The 17,599-nt window shown below is 53.7% G+C and overlaps 1 protein-coding gene across 1 annotated transcript in view; it reads right to left on the bottom strand.

The window, feature by feature from the left end:
- The window catches only part of RAB44 (RAB44, member RAS oncogene family), a 32,239-nt gene continuing 14,640 nt past the window's right edge, over positions 1–17,599 (bottom strand). Inside the window, exons 4-14 of the mRNA XM_059399113.1 lie at positions 16,496–16,670; positions 15,075–15,221; positions 14,327–14,417; positions 13,894–13,989; positions 11,802–12,016; positions 9,828–11,275; positions 6,355–6,436; positions 4,915–5,032; positions 3,697–3,798; positions 2,096–2,172; positions 1–536 (exon numbers count right to left, since the gene is read on the bottom strand). Of these exons, the coding sequence (XP_059255096.1) occupies positions 446–536; positions 2,096–2,172; positions 3,697–3,798; positions 4,915–5,032; positions 6,355–6,436; positions 9,828–11,275; positions 11,802–12,016; positions 13,894–13,989; positions 14,327–14,417; positions 15,075–15,221; positions 16,496–16,670 (2,642 nt within the window). The 3' untranslated portion in view covers positions 1–445. The remainder of the gene's footprint in view (positions 537–2,095; positions 2,173–3,696; positions 3,799–4,914; positions 5,033–6,354; positions 6,437–9,827; positions 11,276–11,801; positions 12,017–13,893; positions 13,990–14,326; positions 14,418–15,074; positions 15,222–16,495; positions 16,671–17,599) is intronic.

The following is a 17,599-nucleotide window of genomic DNA, read 5'->3' on the forward strand; positions in this document are numbered from 1 at the left end:
TTCTTTCCCTCCCCTTGACGTTTATTTTTATTTCGCATTCTATAAGGAATACCTAGGCACTGCAGAAGATCTAGAAATACAAATACATATCAGAAGGGTAATGACACCCCCACACATTCACCCTATAATTTTCCCCCACAGAGATGTGTGGCCAATGATATGGTGTGTTTGCCTTAATTCATTTTTCTTGACTTTACCATTCTTTCGAGAGTTTTAAGCACTACTGCCATGACCCAGCACCCCCTCAAATCCTTCTTCAGAGCGCAAAGGGCAGAGTTAGTGCAGTCCCTGCCCTGGGATCCAAGTCTTGACCTGAGGGGGGATTCCCTGAACTTCCAAGCTGGCCATCTCTGTCACTGCTGCATCCAGGTAAGGTGGGACAGGAGCTGGGGAGCAGGAATGGGGGAGGGTGGTCATCTCCCCCACCTCTGGCTGGGCCGGAGGGTCAGAAGCAGCAGCCAGCTCTCTTCTTTGGCCTTTTGGGGGTCACCTCCACAAGGGAGTCCTTCAGGCGGTCTTCCTGCATCTTGAGTGACCTGTATGGAGACACCACACATCAATCCTCTGTTTCACCTTGAGGGGCAGCAGGGAGGGGCCCGTGGGTGCAGCTGGGGGACCGGGGGATTGCCCCCCAAGCTTCCTCTCTTCCCACTTGCCCTGCTCCTGTGCTGCATCCCACACGGCACTCGAAAAACAGGGCCACAGAGACTTTGGCCTGTCACTTTCCTAGCCTTCTTTCCAGCCTCCTGTGTGCCGGCCACTGTGCAAGGGACTCTGAATAGGACAATAAGGCCAGCAATGTCCTTGCCTTGGGAGGTGAGGCGACAGAGAGACAAGGGGCCGTCAGAACCTAGGAATGAAGAAGCACACACAGGGACGTGTCCTCGAAGTTTCTCAAAGGATTTAGGGAGGAAGGAGACAGTGTCAGAGCTGAGACCAAGCATTGGATAGGGGTTCGCTAGCAGAAAAGGGGGGTGCATTCCTGGCTGAGGGCAAAGGTTCAGTGAGAAAGAGAGAGAGCTTGGAGGCTGGGTAAATAAAATTCATTCATTCATGATAGATTTACTGAGTGTGGGCCACTGCGCAGAATCACAAAGCCTAAAGAAAGAAGAAAGAAGCCTTGAGGCTATAGGGGTTCAGGGCCCTGGGGGCCTGGAAGCCGCATTCAGGAACTTTGGCTTTTGTCCTAAAGCAAAGGGAAACTGTCCAGCAGTTGTCCATCAGAGGCTATCCAGTGATCAGGTGAGCGGTTTCCCAGACTCACCCTTGCTGCTTTGTCAGAGAAGGGGCTTCCAGATCATCTGACCTAGGGTCCCTTCCACCTTACTCATTTCCATCTTTTATTGGGCTCCCGGTATGTGCCAGGCCCTGGGTGTGGAGGGAGAGGGCTGGACAAAACAGACTCGGCCCAGCCCTCCTAGAGCCACAGCCCCCAGCAGGCGGCAGACAGCAACCAGAAACCAGACAGCTGCATGTATAATTACAATTTGTCCAGAGGGGCTTTGAAGGACACAAACAGGGGATGAGGATCCAGAAAAATGGTGGGTCGGAGAGTGGCCAGGGAGGGCCCCTCCGAGGGGCTGAAGCTGAGTGAGTGAGTGTGCATGTGCACAAACAACCCGACCTCCAACCATGAGGGCCATTTCCCAGCATTTGGTTTTATTCTAAATTTGGTGGAAACTGGGACGCCTGGCTGGCTCAGTCGGAAGGGCCATGACTGGCGATCTTGGGGTCATGAGTGCGAGCCCTGCATTGGGTATAGAGACCACTTAAGTAAATAAATAAAAATAAAAACTTCTTAAAAAAATTAATAAATCTAGTGGAAGTTACGAGAAGGTAGAGAGCAGGAAGGGGACCCTTTCTGTCCCGCTGCACTGCGCAGATGAGAAAGCTGAGTGACGCTTTCAGGAGGTGATACTGTCCTTGGGACGGTAGAGCTCCACTCAGACTCTCCCCACAGTGCTCTCTCTCCTTCCCCAGAGGGTGAGCCCTGTGGCTTCAAGGCGCTTCCTCAGAGCGGGCCTTCCCTTCCCACAGGAGGGCTCTGGAGGCTGCCCAGGGGACTCTGGGTGGGGAGCAGTGGGGTGGCACTCACCGGGCCAGGTTCACCACGGGCTCCAGGATGTTGTGACCCAAGGCAGCGCTACACTCACCGAAGGAGACCCCCAGCTCCTGCAGACAGACAGACGTGTGGGAGCCCACTGAGCGTCCCAGCGGCAGCCCCCCACCACCCCCCAGCCATCAGATGGAGCCCCACCCAATGCGCCCCTCCCCCCGCTCCGGCGCCCCACCCCACCCCCAGCCTGGCTGGCCACCTGTCAAACATGCCACCCCAGAGACTTTCCACAGCCTCCTCTCCGAGTGATGGTGGAAAACCTGTGTCCCGACTTGGAGAAATGTCCCTGGGGACATTTTAAACTATTAGTTTTTTTGTTTGTTTTTTAATTTCGAAAATACTCAACTCGGCGGGGGGGGACGTAATATTGGAACATAGAGCATTCAGAAAGTGTTAAGAGCAAAATATAAACCCCTCCTGTTAGCGTTTGATATGTATTTCCATTCTGTTTTACAGAACCCATTTCCTGGGGGTGAGTGGGCTCCAGGTCATCGTGCTGTTGGATTAAAGTCCAGGAACCAGGAACCTGGGGCTCAGTCAGTCCCCGGTCGGACATCAGCGACCTCGCGGGGTTCAACCCCACCTAAGCCTGGACTTGCAGCTGCTCTTCTGACTTCACGTTTCATTGTAAGCATTTCCTCCACGCCCTCAGATATTTTTCCAGGACAGGATTTTTGATGGCAAATCCAGCCTCTCACATGAACCTCCACAGCTTAACCACCAACTGCTGCCAAATGTTTGTTATAAATAATACTGTAAAGAACATCCTTCTGGAAACATGCTTGATTATACATTATACGCAGGTATCCATTATGCTGTTCTCTTAGGGATTATTACTTCTGATTCTTTTCTTAGGATAAATTGCTAGAGGAGGAATTACTGTGTCAAAGAGATGAGCCACTACATTTAAGGGGGAAAAACATCCCACCAACCAAGGAGCCACGATGATGAGAAAGGAGAGGAGAAGGAGCAAGATACACAGTATGGAAATGCCAAGAGGGGTTGTGGCAGAGGGGTGGGGTAAGGGCTGGGTTCTTTTTTCCTTCCTTATTATTCTCCAGAGTTTCTGGAATGTGGTCAACTTCTATTCATAAATAAATAGTATCCACTGTCTGCCCCAGTGGATGGGGCAGCCCCACTGGTGGGGCTTTTGATGCAATCTTGTCAGGGAAGAATTTGGGTCCCAAGATAGAATAAATTAGAAGGAAGGTGATGTTAATTAGAGACCGGAGAGAAAATGAAGATTTGATTGGGATTTTTAAGTGAAGCTTTTAAAACCTTTTTTTACTCTGAAGATATTTTTATATAGGTCAGAATGTTGTGTGGGGATCTGCTAATTCAATGTGAGGTCAATGTCATGCCCGCCAGGAGAGCCTCATGTTTGGGTTTGAGATCAGGGAAGAGTGGGAGGCGGAGGTGGCCAGGCTGCTGTCCACTCTGACCTGGCCTTTGGCAGGGAGGGGCAGGAATGGAGAGTGGATCCTTCTCAGTTGCCCAGGCGAGGGGAACCTATTCACTACACTCCAGGGAGAGGTCTGCCCAGTCCAGGCTGGGTGGGGGGCTGATGTCCAGGTGCTCACCTGGGCCAGTTGCTGTCCGGCCTCGATGGGCACCTGCCGCTCCTCCTCACAATCCGTCTTGTTTCCCAGGAGAAGGATAACCACCCCGTCGGGCCCTGATTCCTGCGTATAGAACACACGCCCTCAGCTACACATGTTGAAGGCCTGCTCTGCTATGCCAGGCCCTAGGCTGGATTTGGCCCTGCCCTCCAGGAAGCTGACAGGGTACACACCCCCTCCACCACCTTTCCGTGTCACACTCACTCCACACCCTTTCCCCACCCATGACTTTTTCCCTTCAAGCTACAGTAAGGCTGCCCCTCCTTTCTGCCTACAAACATGTCACCCATTTTCCAAGGCCAGCCTCAAAGGTACCTCTCCCAGGAAGCCTTCCAGGATTGTTCCTGCCCATGTTCCTCTCTTCCTGCCTGTACTGAACAGCCCAGCGCTTGATTACACAGGCTGGCTTGGCTTGTTTCCTAATTGTTTCATGGTAATGACAGTGACTATTACTACTAGCTTCTGTTTACTGAGTGCTTACTGTGTACCCAGTGTTGTTCTCAAGACAATTTTATCAGGTAATCCTAACAACTGTAGGAGAGAAGTTGGAAAATTGAAGTTCAGAGAAGTTAAGTCACTTGTCCAAGATGATAGAGCTGGGGCAGGGGAGTTGGGATTCAAACCTAGGTCCTGTCAGACCCAGAGTCCAGGCTCCTTGAGCAGTTTCTGCTTTTGCTCTCTTCAACTGGACTAGAACTTCCAGAGAGAAGACAACATGCCTTTCTTCATATCCCTCTGCTGTGCTAGTACATACTGCAGAATTTCAGTATATGTTATTGGATATTCAGTATATATATATATCAATTAAGTACATGAGGGAAAGAACTAGAGATGTGCAGACAGAGGAATTGTCACCTAGAGTGGTACTAGACTTACATTATCCCCAGGTGTTAAGAAGACATCACCAAGCTGCTGTATATAGGAAAGAAATGTTCAGAGGATAGAGGAAGTAGTTTGTTTTGGAGGCTGTACTTTGTGGTTGTGGTTCTTCCTATGACTATGCTCCCAGCTCATCCTGCCACACATGCCCTCAGTAGGTCACATCACCCACATGTCTGTCATGTCATTTGTAATCCTGGGAAAAAAGGGGGCGAGGGCAAGGGTACAACTTCCTTCTTGACTCCACAAACCAGGGCCAAACCCAACAGCCGTCTGCAGGTAGCCAAGATGGCCGCTTACCCGGAGACATTCCAGCCAGTAGCGCACGTGGGCAAAGCTCTCCTGAGAGGTGATGTCGTACATGAGAACTACTCCATCTGCCTTGCGGAGCAGCAGCTGCCGAGTCATGCTGTGGTACCTGCCCAGACAGTCTGCCTGAGGCTATGCCTGGTGGGTGGATCCCTAGCCCTAGGGCCTCAGCTACTTCATCTGCAAAGTGGGAGGCTTAACCCTTCCTGCCTCTAATTGCTGCCCACGTAGAGTGTGCAGACGTTTTCCTTCTTGCAGTATGATTGTTGAATAGGTAACTGTTCTCATGGCTTGAATTTCAAAAGGTACCCAAGAGTACCCAGTGAAAATTCTGGCATCCCTCTCCCCCAACCCCACCCCCGCTATCCCCACCACTCAGTTCCCCCTCCCCAGAGGCAGCCGAGTGATACCAGTTTGCAGAGGAAATTTATGAATATACATAAATGTATGTATGCGTCCGTGCACACCATATACATATACACATCCACACACAGACCCTTTTCTCCCGTTAAACACAAATACAGTGTAAAACACTCACTGTATCACTAATATTCAGTAATCTGCACTTTGCCTTTTCCAGTTAATAAAACGTCTTGGAGGTGCCTCCTTAGCGCAGTAGGCAGCGCGTCAGTCTCATAAAACGTCTTGGAGGGGCCCTTCGGTGGCTCAGTTGGTTAAGTGTCTGACTTCGGCTCAGGTCATGATACTGGAGTCCCAGGATTGAACCCCATGTGGGGCTCTGTGCTCAGCAGGGAGCCTGCTTCTCCTACTCCCTCTGCCCCTCCCCACTCATGCTCTCTCTCTCTCCCTTTCTCTCTTTCAAATAAATAAATAAAACCTTTCAAAAAAACCCAAAAACAAAGTGTCTTGGAGGGGTTTCCCTGTTGGTACATAGAGAGTCCACAGTCTGTCTTTGTGACTTCCTAATATTCTACGGATTGTGCAGCTAGATCCTGACTCGGCAGGTCTTCCCCGCCTCCTGTTTAGACGATTCCTTGTGCTTCACAACATAAAACCACGCTACTGTGGCCATGTTCCTCTTACGGTCATGGATGAGTTCAGTAGAATGAATTTTTGGAAGTGGAAATGCTGGGTCAAAGAAAAGGTGCCTTGTAAATTATGACCACTACTGCCTAGCTATAAAGGGGCGGGCCAGTGTTTTGGAAGGATAGGAGATCAGGCAGTTGTCCCCTGAGGGCCACGTGGGGATGTTAGGCCATGGGGCCTCTGGCTCTCCTGCCCACTTGGTCAGCCAGCTGGATCTCAACTCCCTGCTTCCTCCTGAACTTCTCAGTCCTTAGGGGGTGGATGCCTTTTGGGCCCTTGGTTGTCTCTTGCCTATGCTGGAGTCTTCAAGATCAGGGCTGCCCTCTATCCCTCTGCGCCTTCGGCTCAGCCTGGGGACCCAGCAATGCGGATGGTACCCGTTACCTTTCCTGGCCAGCTGTGTCCCAGAGCTGCAGCACGAAGCATTTGTTGTCCACCAGCAGAGTTTTGACCCGAAAATCCACTCCTAGGACACACAGAGGGGCATCAGGCCTGCTTCTAAGTTCTCAACCAGGACTTCCAGGCCAAACCTGCCCCAGGATGTACCCGTCCCCAACACCAGCCCCTCTGGCTGCTGGGCTTCCTTCCCTTTGGCTCTCCAAATCCCATCCATACTCAAGAGACCATATCCTCCAAGAGGTCTGTCCTGACCCCTAGCCTGTGGGGTTCACGGTCCCTGCAGTACTCCCACACCCTCACGGTCAGTGCCAATTCGAGGCACCTTGCTTTTTTTTTTTTTTTTTTTTTTTACCTCTGTGAACATAGCTGTCTTCCCAACTGCACAGCAACGGTTATTCCTCAGGTCACTCTGGACAACCAGTGTGATTATTTTATCTTTATAAATGTCACTATTTTATTTTTATAATACTCCCTGTTTCATTCCTGATTATGGCTTGGGTCTTCCCCTTGCAACCAGGCAGCAGGGTAGAAACAGGCAGCCTGGGAGGGTGGGGAGAGCACTGGCTTCAGAGATGACCGATGGCGCTGGGAGCTGTCTACCCACTGCTGCTGTACCAGCTGTGTGACCTCAGGCAGGTTGCTTTACCTCTCTGAGTCTCCCCTCCTCATTCTCAAAGTGACAATATAAAAAAGACCAGGGTCATAGTTCAAACCCTACATTGGGGTAGAGCTTATTTCCAAATAAATAAAATAAATTTAAGAACTATCTATAAGAAAAAAAAAAGAATAAAATAAAAAGAGCTACATTGCAGGGAAGGACTGAATGACCCATGTTTGAGGTTTGGCTTGGGGGCGGGTGCTCTGGAGGTGATCCTTTTATCATTATTCTCTTCTCCCTGAGCCACAGCCCTTCAAGGTTTACAGCCCCCCACCCTGCCGTGGTCATGCTTCCAGACCCTTCTTATCCCTGGAAATAGGAAGGTAATAGTGAAATCCCAGGGGGGTTTAGAAGCTTTGGGGGTGCAACTTCCTGGCAACCCCCAAAGAATTTAGGCAGAATAGGGAGTGATGGAGGACTTCTTCTCCATCCCCACTCCGTTTCCTATGGGAGCCCTGAGGCAGCAGAGCCCATGGCAGACCCCAGAGCAGCTTGGGGGAACGGGGTGCCTCCTCATACCAGCCCTGAGCTGGCAGAGACCTTTCTACCTGCTGCAGCCCCTGGCAGTGGTTGAAACCTTGCCCCAACCCCCATGCCCTCCACAGGAAGTGGCAGTGTGGGCACCTGACTTGGCAAAATGTGAAGCAAAAGTTTGCCTGTAACATCCATTTCCCTTTATTGCCGTCTTTCCTGGACGTCTTAGGAAGCCCAGGGTCTGTAGGAACCAGAGATTATCTGACCCAGCCCCCTGCCCCATAATATCCAGCCTTGGCTTAACTCCTTACCATGTAGTGTATGAAGGACTCTAACAAGTACGCGTCGCCTTTCCTAACTCTGCCATTACTCCCACTGCCATTACGGTCCCACCTCCCTGCCCACCCCCTCCCCAGTCCAGCCACGTGGCCCCTGTGCTGTCCCCAAAACAAGTTAGAACTTAACCACGCAAATCGCTAAGAATATAACAGTCATCTCCTCCCCAAGGAATCTGCTAGCATACATGCATACATGAGCTGCCCTTCAGAGACGGGCATGCTGAACTCAACACAGGCTAACTCTTCTGGGGTGAGGCATGTGCCCTGAAAGCAGGAGACTGTGGGTCTGAACTTTGCACCCCAGTGAGGGCAGGACCCTTAACCAGGTCCTCAATGATCTGTTTCCCTCATCAGTAGAATGGGGATATGGAAAAGCCTGGCCAAAAATGCACCTTCAGCTGTAACTCAGTTGTTTCTGGCTCTGGTCCTCCACAAAGCCCCATTCTCTAATGCCAGCAGGCTGGAGTTCTTATCTTCCGAGAGGGGGGTGGGAATGGAGGTGGTGAGGTCAATTGTGGAAATGTTCTTCACTGGGGAAGCCAGAATCCACCCCATTAATAATGAAGCTCAATGGATGATAGCCACCAGGAGGTGCCAAACCGCAGCTGGCACCAGGACAGATGTGGCTCACCACCATCCTCACCACCACCACCCCCCCACAGCCCATCCTGGAGACGCCCAGCTGGTCAGCAGGGCAAGCAGGCTTGTCCCGTCTTTTTACAATTACACAACCTGTGTTTTTCTTGATTGAATTTTGTGGAACCTTCTTATCACATAATAATGGGGGCAGGTCAGTTATCTAAGGAGGGCTTTTGAAAGGAAGGAGGCTTGAAGATGCTTTGGTGCGCTGTAGGTGGTCAGTAACCAGGACCTTCAGTGATGCATAATGGTGGCCTTGCAGAGCCTGTGACCCTGCCCGACAGCAGACTAGGCCTGCTATGGGATCTCATTCCTCAGGACACTGAATTTTTAACTGGTTCCCCAGGTGAGGATTCTTAGAGAAAAATTGGAGAACCTATCTTGGAGCCTCTCTTGCATGAAGACAGTCATTTACCCATGGCTCTGGCCCTGGTCTCCAGTCGGCATATGCACCCTGAGGACACAAACACACGGATCCCCCCGACCTGTGCCTAAGCGAGCCCCTCTTCATTCCTGAGCTTGCATTTCTGAGGCTCTACACATTGCCAAGTGGTCACAGATCCCAACGTTTGTAGGGAGAGGAGTATTTGTGTTTGGTGACATCTCACAGGCACAGGCCACTGAATTAGACACGATCAAATATTAACTTATAATAACAGCAATAAAAATAATATTTATTGAGCCGGTGCCACATGCCAGATACTATTCTAAAAGCTTGACATGTAGTAACTGACTCATCCTTACAATTATTCTAGGAAGCCAGTGCTCTTGTCCCTCTCATGCAGGTGAGGGTTTGGGAGCTCAGAGGGGTTAATAATCAGCCCAAGTTTATCCTACTAGTCAGGGGCAGAGATGGGATTTGAACTCAGGTATCTGTTTCTAACTCACCATACTCTAGAAATACATTCTGTGTAAGTTACTCAGCCTGCCCGAGGCAGCTTCCTGCCCCAGCCTGGTGGACAGGGCTGGGGAGCAGAGAGGGCTGAGGGGAATTGTGGACAAAGGCAAGTAACGTGGACCCTGTGGTGGCCTGCCCACCAGCCACGTGGGTGGGGACTTGCTTGTTTTTGCCAGCAACCGGCTCTGGCACCTAAATTGCAGGGTGCTTTGTTGATGGGGCACATTATAAGCTAATCAGATCAATGCAGCAAGCAAATTACCTATAATTAGAGATAATTAGTAAAATAGTAAGATTATGCCCATATAAAATAAAGTCTAATGCAGGGCCTATGGCCAGGACAGAATCCGCAGCTTCCCTGGGGGGAAATGGCTCTCTGTGGCCCCCCTTCCCCTCCTTGGCCCTGGGTCTTCCCTCCCTCCACAACCTCCCTTCCCAGGTGGGCTCTTACCCACGGTGGCAGTCAGCCCGGTGGCGAAAGAGTTCTGGTGCAACAGGTGCAGGAAGGATGTTTTGCCCACGTTTGAGTCTCCCAGGAAGATGACATGGAAGAGGTAATCAGGGTCGGCAGGAGTCTCACTGCCAGTGGCAGACCCTGAGGTCGGCGCAGCCTCCCTGGAGTCAGTTCCTGGGTCTGGAGGCCTGTTCTCCACCGTCGGCTGCGTGGACCGAAGGGAGCCTTGTTCTTCCGCACGAGCAATTGCAGGTGAGGTCATGGGTTGGGTTTCCAGTTCAGCCATGGTTGGGGGGCTCTGCGTGTGCTCCTGGGGTCCTGCTCCACCCCTAGGCTGAGCCTCTTCCTGGGGAGAGTCCCGGGGAGGTGGCTGTGTTCTACGAGCTTCTGCTTCAGCCTCAGCCCATGATATGTCATACTCGAGAGGAGTAGACCCATGATCTCGCTCGGAGAGTTCTGGATGCCCAGCTTTCAGACCATGGGCCTCACTTGATTCCTCTGGACAGAGGTCTGGCCCTCCTTGGCCCACTTGTTTCCTTTCTTCCACCCTGGGCTCTTCTAGATGCTTGTGAGAAAGTGCAGGCAGCCCATCTGGACCAGGGGCCTGGCCATGAGCTTCTCTTGGCGCCCCCTCCTGCATGCCAGGGCCCAGCTGGGCACACTCTGGTCCCTCTGCAGGAGGCTGACCTCCAGGCTCCAGATTCTGGGAGAGCCCAGCCACCCCTGGCATGAGGGCTCTGGCCCCTGGCGACCCCAGTCCTGGCTCAGAGCCGGGGCTGTGCGGGTCCTGACAGAGGGCCTCGCTCTGCCTGGGCAACTTGTCTGGGACAGGCTCAGACCCAGGGGTCTTGTCATCTGGGTGTGAGGCCTGGAGCTGTTCTCTGGACCCAGGTGGGGCCTGGGGATGGGGGGAGGTCACCTGGGGAGGGGGTGCATCCTCCAAAGGAACAAGCACTTTGAGGGCAGCTGCCACCAGGCTCCCTGACTCTCTAGTTGGGGCCCCTGGGAAGCTCCAGTGGGAGGGGGCCTCGGGGCCAGGTCCTGACTCCTCCTCAGGTTCCAGGCTCTGAGGCTGGACAGGTTGCCCTGGGCTGTTCTCCTGCCCATCCGGGCCCACTGCTTTGCCTTCCTCAGCCCTGGGGGGCATCCCAGTGGGGCTCCTTGGAGCACTGTCCCGATCTGAAGGTGCCTCCTGACCAAGCAGCAAAGCGTGTGGCTCTGAGATGGAGATCTGCCTGACTACTCGGGGTGTCTGGGGGCCTGAGGGCGTCCTCGGGGTTGGAGGCGGGCTCCAGGAGAGCTGCAAGGCTCTGTGCGCGGAGGTGTTGAAGTCTTTCAGGAGCTGGTCCCAGTTATCCCCTTCCCCAAACAGTCTGGGCAGGGGAGCCTCTTCAGAGGAGACTGCCTGGACGTCTGGAGCCTTCTCGTCTCCTGTTCTGGGGACACTAGGAAGGGTTTAGGAAGTGAAGGGTTTAGGAATTTCTCCCCATCGATAACACCCCACAGCTGACCCCATCCCCCCAGTCTCTGCTCAGGCAGTCCTTCTCACCCCACATGCACCCCCATTCCTCCCCCTTCATCTTTCAGGACCTATATGAAGCTTCACCTCCTCCAGGAAGACTTCCCTGACCATTCTGGTTCATCCCACTCCTCTGAGCTGTAACAGGTAGAGTGAGGGCCTGCCTGGGATCCGTTGCTATACTAGCCCCTGTACATGTGCGCGCGCTTGTGTGTGTGTGTCTGTGTATGTGTAATGTTTGAATCCCAAATGTATGACCTTGGGCACATGATGACCTTTCCCCCCTCTCTGTGCCTTAGTTTCCTTGTCTGAGAAGTGGCCCTGAGCATGTCAGCCTAGCAGGATTGTAGTGAGGTTTAAGGAAGGAAACTCTAGGTGTGTTCTGGGTCCAGACCAGAGCCTCAGAGAACTCAAAGCCTCCCTCCTCCCTTTTGGGAAGCCCTGGTCCCCACCTGAGTCCAGGGGTGGCAGTTCCTTGCCTTGGTTCCTCCTCCAGCTGCCAGTACACATGGCCCCTGGTGGCACTCAAATGGCCCCTGGTCACCCGCAGCTGTCCCTGCACCTCCTCCAGCCGTCCAGCAAGGTCTCGCTCAGCCTCCCGCAGCTGCTGGTTCTCTGAGCTGGCCTCCCGGTGGGTGCTGCTGAGGCGGTTCAGCTGGGCCTCCAGCTGAGGGAGGGGGGAGCATGAGGGGGAGGGAAGCCCAGATGTCTTCCAGGGCAACCAGCCCCCGAAGGCCACCATGGGGCCTCAACTCCAGGCTCCTGGAGACCTAGCTTCAACAAAGCATTGTGGTGTGTGGGGGGGTACCCCTTGTGGCCTAATTAGCTCCATTAGCTCCCATCTGGGAGAAATATTTGAATGGAAGGAACTGAGTCAGACACACAGACATCCAGCCCCACAAGGGCCCCACAGGTAGATGGGATCACACCCTCCTCTGCTCAGAGCTCTGCAAAGAGGGCTCATCTCGGAACCCCATCTGGTCCACAGGCACAGGACTCGGAGACAGAACATGGCTTGAACACTCAGAAGGGAAAGTAAAGCCTCACAGTGGCATCCAGTGCCCTGTTCAGTCCTTCACACCCCAGGAGGTGTCTCTGCCCTCCTCTCCCACTCCTCTCCTCCCCCTCCGTCTTCTCCAGCCCACGAGTCTCCTCGTTGCTCCTGGAACTTTCATGGCACACCCCCACCTCAGGGCCTTTGCACTCACTGTTCTCTATGCCTGGACTGCCCTTCCCCAGGTATCACATAGCCCACCCCTCATCTCCTTCAAGCCTTTACTTCAATATCAGCAACTCAGTGAGGCCTTCTTGGATTCCCCTGTCAAAACCCTCTACCCCCTGCCCTGCTTCCCCTCACTCTCCTTAGCATCTTCACTCGCCAGCATGTTCTAGATTTTACTCACTTACTTTGTTTATCATCCATCTTCCTGACTAAGTCTATAACTCTGTGGGCCAGGGTTTGTGTCATGTTCCTCAGGACCTAGAAAAGTGCCAGGCACTAGTAGGCACACTATTCATAATCACTGGGCGAAGGAATGAATAACTTCAGGAGAGAGGCTTCACGTCTGCGGGGACCGAACAAAATGGCCCCATGTAGAAAGTCCAGTCTCCTCCCTTGGTTGATGGGGCCAGCCTCCATTTCTGAGGAGAAGCTGTGGCATAGGCATCTGGAAATCAGCCCATGATGGGAAGCTGTGACCTGCTGGCAGAGCCTGGCAAGGCAATGGTAGAAAAGGCTCTGGGCACCTTGTCCAATGCTAAAGGAAAGCTGATTGACTTGGTCCCATCAGATGGTGATTTTACTAAAGTCAGTGGTCTGGGAGTTGAGAAAGGAAGAAGGAAGAGATGGTGGGGCAGGTCTCAGATGCAAAGACTTAGCCACAATGCCAACTGGCAGTGACTATGGGCTACAAGATCTGGGGTTTCGGGACAATAGGGAGCTAGGTCAAATTCAGAGACAGTACAAATTGTGATGCATAAAGCACCTACTGTGTGCCAGGTGCTGTGCTAGGCCCTCACACAGGGTATCTCTAGTCGTCCCAGCAGCCTTCTAGGGCAAGGGTTCTGATATCCAATTCTCTGATGAGGAAACCAAGGCTCAGAGACCTTAAAAACCTGCCCCAGGTCACTCAGTTGACATTGGAGACAAGAGTTGACCACCACCTTCACCCTAAGCCTTTCCGACCGTAGAACCTCACATTGGCCCAGTGCCTTTCTGTTTCCAAGTGCTTTTCCCTTTATTAGCTCATTTGACACAACTAGCCTAGGAGAGGCTGTAGATGTAGCTCATCCCATTTTACAGATAAAGAAACTAAGGCCAAGATGAGCCAAGTTATTGCCTCAGATCTGCATGGCTCTTAATTGGAACAGCAGGGATTTGAACCTGGACCTTTCCAGTGGCCCCTCTGCACTACCTCGCCTCATCTCAGAGAACGGGGCTACTCTCCTATGGGAGTCCAACCGCTCCCCTCAGAATTCTCAGAAGATGGGTGTCAGACTGTGACTCCTCAGAGACTGGGCTCCCAGGTGAGCGCTGTCACTCACCTCCCTCTGGCCTTCCGTCAGCCGTTGAAATTCACGCTCCTTTGCCTCCAAGACCTCCTGCATCTGAGAGCTGATGGCCAGGCCCCGGGAGTCGCTCTGGGGAGCAGAGAGGTTTCAGCCCCCGCGCTGCTGCTTCTGAGTCCCAGCAGAGCCAAGCCAGCCCGCCCCACACTCCACCTCCACCCAGGCCTGGGGTCTGGGGTCCGGGATGTCCTGGCAAGGCCGGATCTCAGGACCACTTCCCTGGTGCAGGCCAAGATGTGGCAACACAGTGGCGGCCTAGAGAGTGAGACCTGGCCCAGCTGGTTGGTGGGGAGACAACCCACTCCCAGCAGCCTCCTGCTGCCCCACACTGGCCAGTGTCCAGCCCCACTACTCAGCCAACAGAGGAGCCCAGGGCCAGGGTAGGATTGGGCTGCTGGTGGGGGGTCACCTCAGCCTGCAGCTGCTGCTGCTCCCGGTGGATCTGCTGTTCCATCTCCTCATAGAGCTGCTGGACCTCTCGATGGTGGTCAGAGTCCCGCCTGGAAGGGGTGGGGGTGGAGGTGGCCGTTGAGCACCTGGGGACCCTGCTGCTGGCAGGGGTGATTTGGGCTGGGGTTTGGGGTCAATCCTGCTGCTCAACTCACTCTGCCAATGGTCACCCTGCCACCCTGAGAACGGTTATCCCAATAGCAGCCCCTGACTCATACCCCCTTGACATTGGTCACCAGGATCCCACTATGCTGACTCCTGTAACCATCACCAAGACATTTGTTCCCCTGGCCCCTGTCACATGGTCCCCTTTGCCCCATCACTCTGTCCCTACTTCCTGCTGTCTCCATCCCCCACCCCCTAAAACAGACTCTCCCCCCTGGGGCAATGCTCTGTCCACGCCCACCCCAGGGTCACCAGGTGTAATCTACATGAGCAGTGCCCCCTGGGGTGGGTGCCTTGTATGGAGATACACTTGCCATTCCCACTGCCACTCAAGGCCCGGCTCTGTCCTCCTCCACAGGTCTCCTAAGCCATCCCTCCTTCCAGCTCAGCCCTGCCAACCAGCTCCCCAGGTCTGCCTCGGACTCCTGGGCTCCAGGCTTCTGGAGCTGAGGGAATCCCATTCATGCTCAGCTAAAAGGGGAAACAGCACATACTCCATGCCAGACATCAGGTGCCCCGGCTCCTGGCCCAGCCCCACTCACTTCTTTAGGGTCAGCTCCAGAAACTCCTTGTCAGCCCGTGCCTCCTGCAGGCGGCTGCTCATCCTGGCCAGAAAACCCTCCAGGTTGCCTGCCAGCTGGGGCTCCTCCTGCCGCAGCTTCCTCCACAGCTGCCAGAGCTCCTTCTGCCTGGGGAAGGGGGACAGCCAGACCCGAGGTATGAGGTGGGCCCCGGAAGTGGGGTAGAGAGACCTTCTCCACTTTCATGGCAACACTTTGAGAGACATGGGCACCTGGGCCACAAAAATCTGTTTATACTCTGCAAGGTGCAGCTTGAGTGGCCACCTCCTCTAGGAACCTTTCCCAGATGTACCCTCTCCCTTCTTGAACCCCCACAGCACTTTGTTGCTCCGTGATGTGGTGATGAATTATGCCAGGAGGAGGGGTAAAGATTGGGAGCCTGAGCCCAGGATTGCCATTGGCCTTCTCTCTTCTCCCACTCTGCAGCTGTGTGACTTCTGGCAACTCCCGTGCCCTCTCTGGGCTTCTTTGTACAGTGGGGAGGCGGTCACCTGCTGGGTGAGGTAAGTTCGCTTGAGAATGAGTTGACAGTCCCAGCCTGGGATCTGGCACAAGGCTGACTTTCAATTACTGTTGCTTTCACCTGGATTTAATTAAGTCATGAAGACAGATGCCAGAGGGCTGAGCCAGGGCTAAGCTGCCAAGTAGGTAAATGACTGCCCACCACACCTGTCCCTCCAGCCTGTCCCCTCAGTCCCAGCAGGCGTGTCCTACAACAAACACCAGGCTCCACCCTTTGAGAGCTTGTCCCCGCAGAGCCTGTAGGTACACAGGCAAGGGTGAGTCCCTTGGTGGCTCTAAGAGACCCAGGGGGGCCTGGGAGGTATGGGAGGAGAGGCAGAGTTCCCCCCTCTCTGGGCATGAGTGAACCCCATGAGCCCAGAGCCTGAGACAGCTTGGAGGAAATGTCCTCTGCTCCTCTAAACCTGCCCAACCCAGGGCATTGCTCTACCTGAATCACTCCATCTTTTTTGGTTAAGAAAGGTACCCTAGGGCAGTCGTGTTTTTAAGAATATGAGTACCTTTGTTAGGCTGATACCCCAACCTGCTAATTCTGGGGAGCAATCACATAGGGCAGGACGGACAGGGAAGGCGGGGGAGAGCGAGTAAGGGCAGGAGGGCCTCCTGGAGAGCAGACACTCTCCACACAGGTTCCAGTTAATCCCATAATTGTCCCTACGATCGCACTGCAGCTGGAAGGTTAGGCCACTTGCCCACAGTCACACAGCTAACACGTGGCCAAACCAGGATATGCTCCCAGCTTTATTCGGTGGCCTCCCACCTGGGCACGGGTCCAGGAGAGTCCTCCACCCCACTGCCCGCCCATGGCCCGCCCCTGCCCTCCCACCCCCACATCCCTCCACACACAGTGCTGGCCTTACTCCGGAAGTAAGTGGCCTGCCCCCAGCTGCTGGATGAAGGCAAAGAATGCCTCCTTCTCCTCCGGGTCAGCCTCCTCCAGCCCTGGGAAGCTGGCGGCTGCGGATTCTCTCTTGGAGGACAGTGGCCTCTTTCTGTGGAGCCTGTGGGTGCTCAGGCTGGAGCCAAAGATGTTCTCTGTGGGACAGAGGGGACAAAAGGCAGCAGAGTGGGGTTGGCTTGGCCCCCTGATCTCCCATCTTGTCCAGCTCTGGCCCTCGGGGAAATAATTCTGTGTTGGTCACATAGATAAAGGACCATGTTCATACATTCATCCTATCGCCCCTGGGAATCTATTCAAGGTACACATTCTGCCTATTTTATGAGCTCTAAGTGCAGATTCCTGGCCTCCCTCTCCGTTGTCCCCCAAACTTCTGGAGACTCGGCAGACCCGAGAACTCTGGATGGCTCGGCAGTTTGAGCCTGAACTGTACTTTGCAGGGTCTTGGCAAGGACATCGCACCTTCCCCAAACTGAGAAGATTAGTGGAAATATTGTGCCCTGCTGACCTTGGTCTTTTTAGGTCCTTTGGGGCCTTGTTGAGAAGCAGGTGTTGGGAATAGCCCTCCCCAAAGTGGGGCCTAGGGCCTAGGAAGCCCCTAACCACTATATATCACCCTTCGCTTCTTCCCGGGGCCTGGAATTCCCTTCACTAAAGCCAGAATGTGACCTTTCTCAGGCAGAAACAAGGCATGTGGGCTTGCTTAAGCTCTTGCTCAAGGGAGAAACTTTTGTTGGGGAGAAGACAAGTGAGGCATCAGAAAGTAAGCCTGGAGGCCTCCTTGGAGAAGGGGGATGCTAATAGGACCCCCTCTGCCCCAACCCCCAGCCAATGAACTGCTCTTGCTCATTGGAAAGGAAGTAAGTGGGTCTCCTGGGCTAGAGTCTTAAGGCCCAGCCTGGTCTTAAACCAACTGCCTGCCCACGCAGGCTTAGATTCTCATCACCAGTATAAACCATACCACCATACATGCCCTGAATGGCTCTTGGGGGTGTTGTGGAGGAACCCTGTTGCATTTCCTGTCAGCCCAGCCTCCCTGAGCCAGGCATGCTGCCTGCGATGTCTG

This window comes from Mustela nigripes, chromosome 5, assembly GCF_022355385.1.
Source record: "Mustela nigripes isolate SB6536 chromosome 5, MUSNIG.SB6536, whole genome shotgun sequence".
NCBI classification, from domain to species: domain Eukaryota; kingdom Metazoa; phylum Chordata; class Mammalia; order Carnivora; family Mustelidae; genus Mustela; species Mustela nigripes.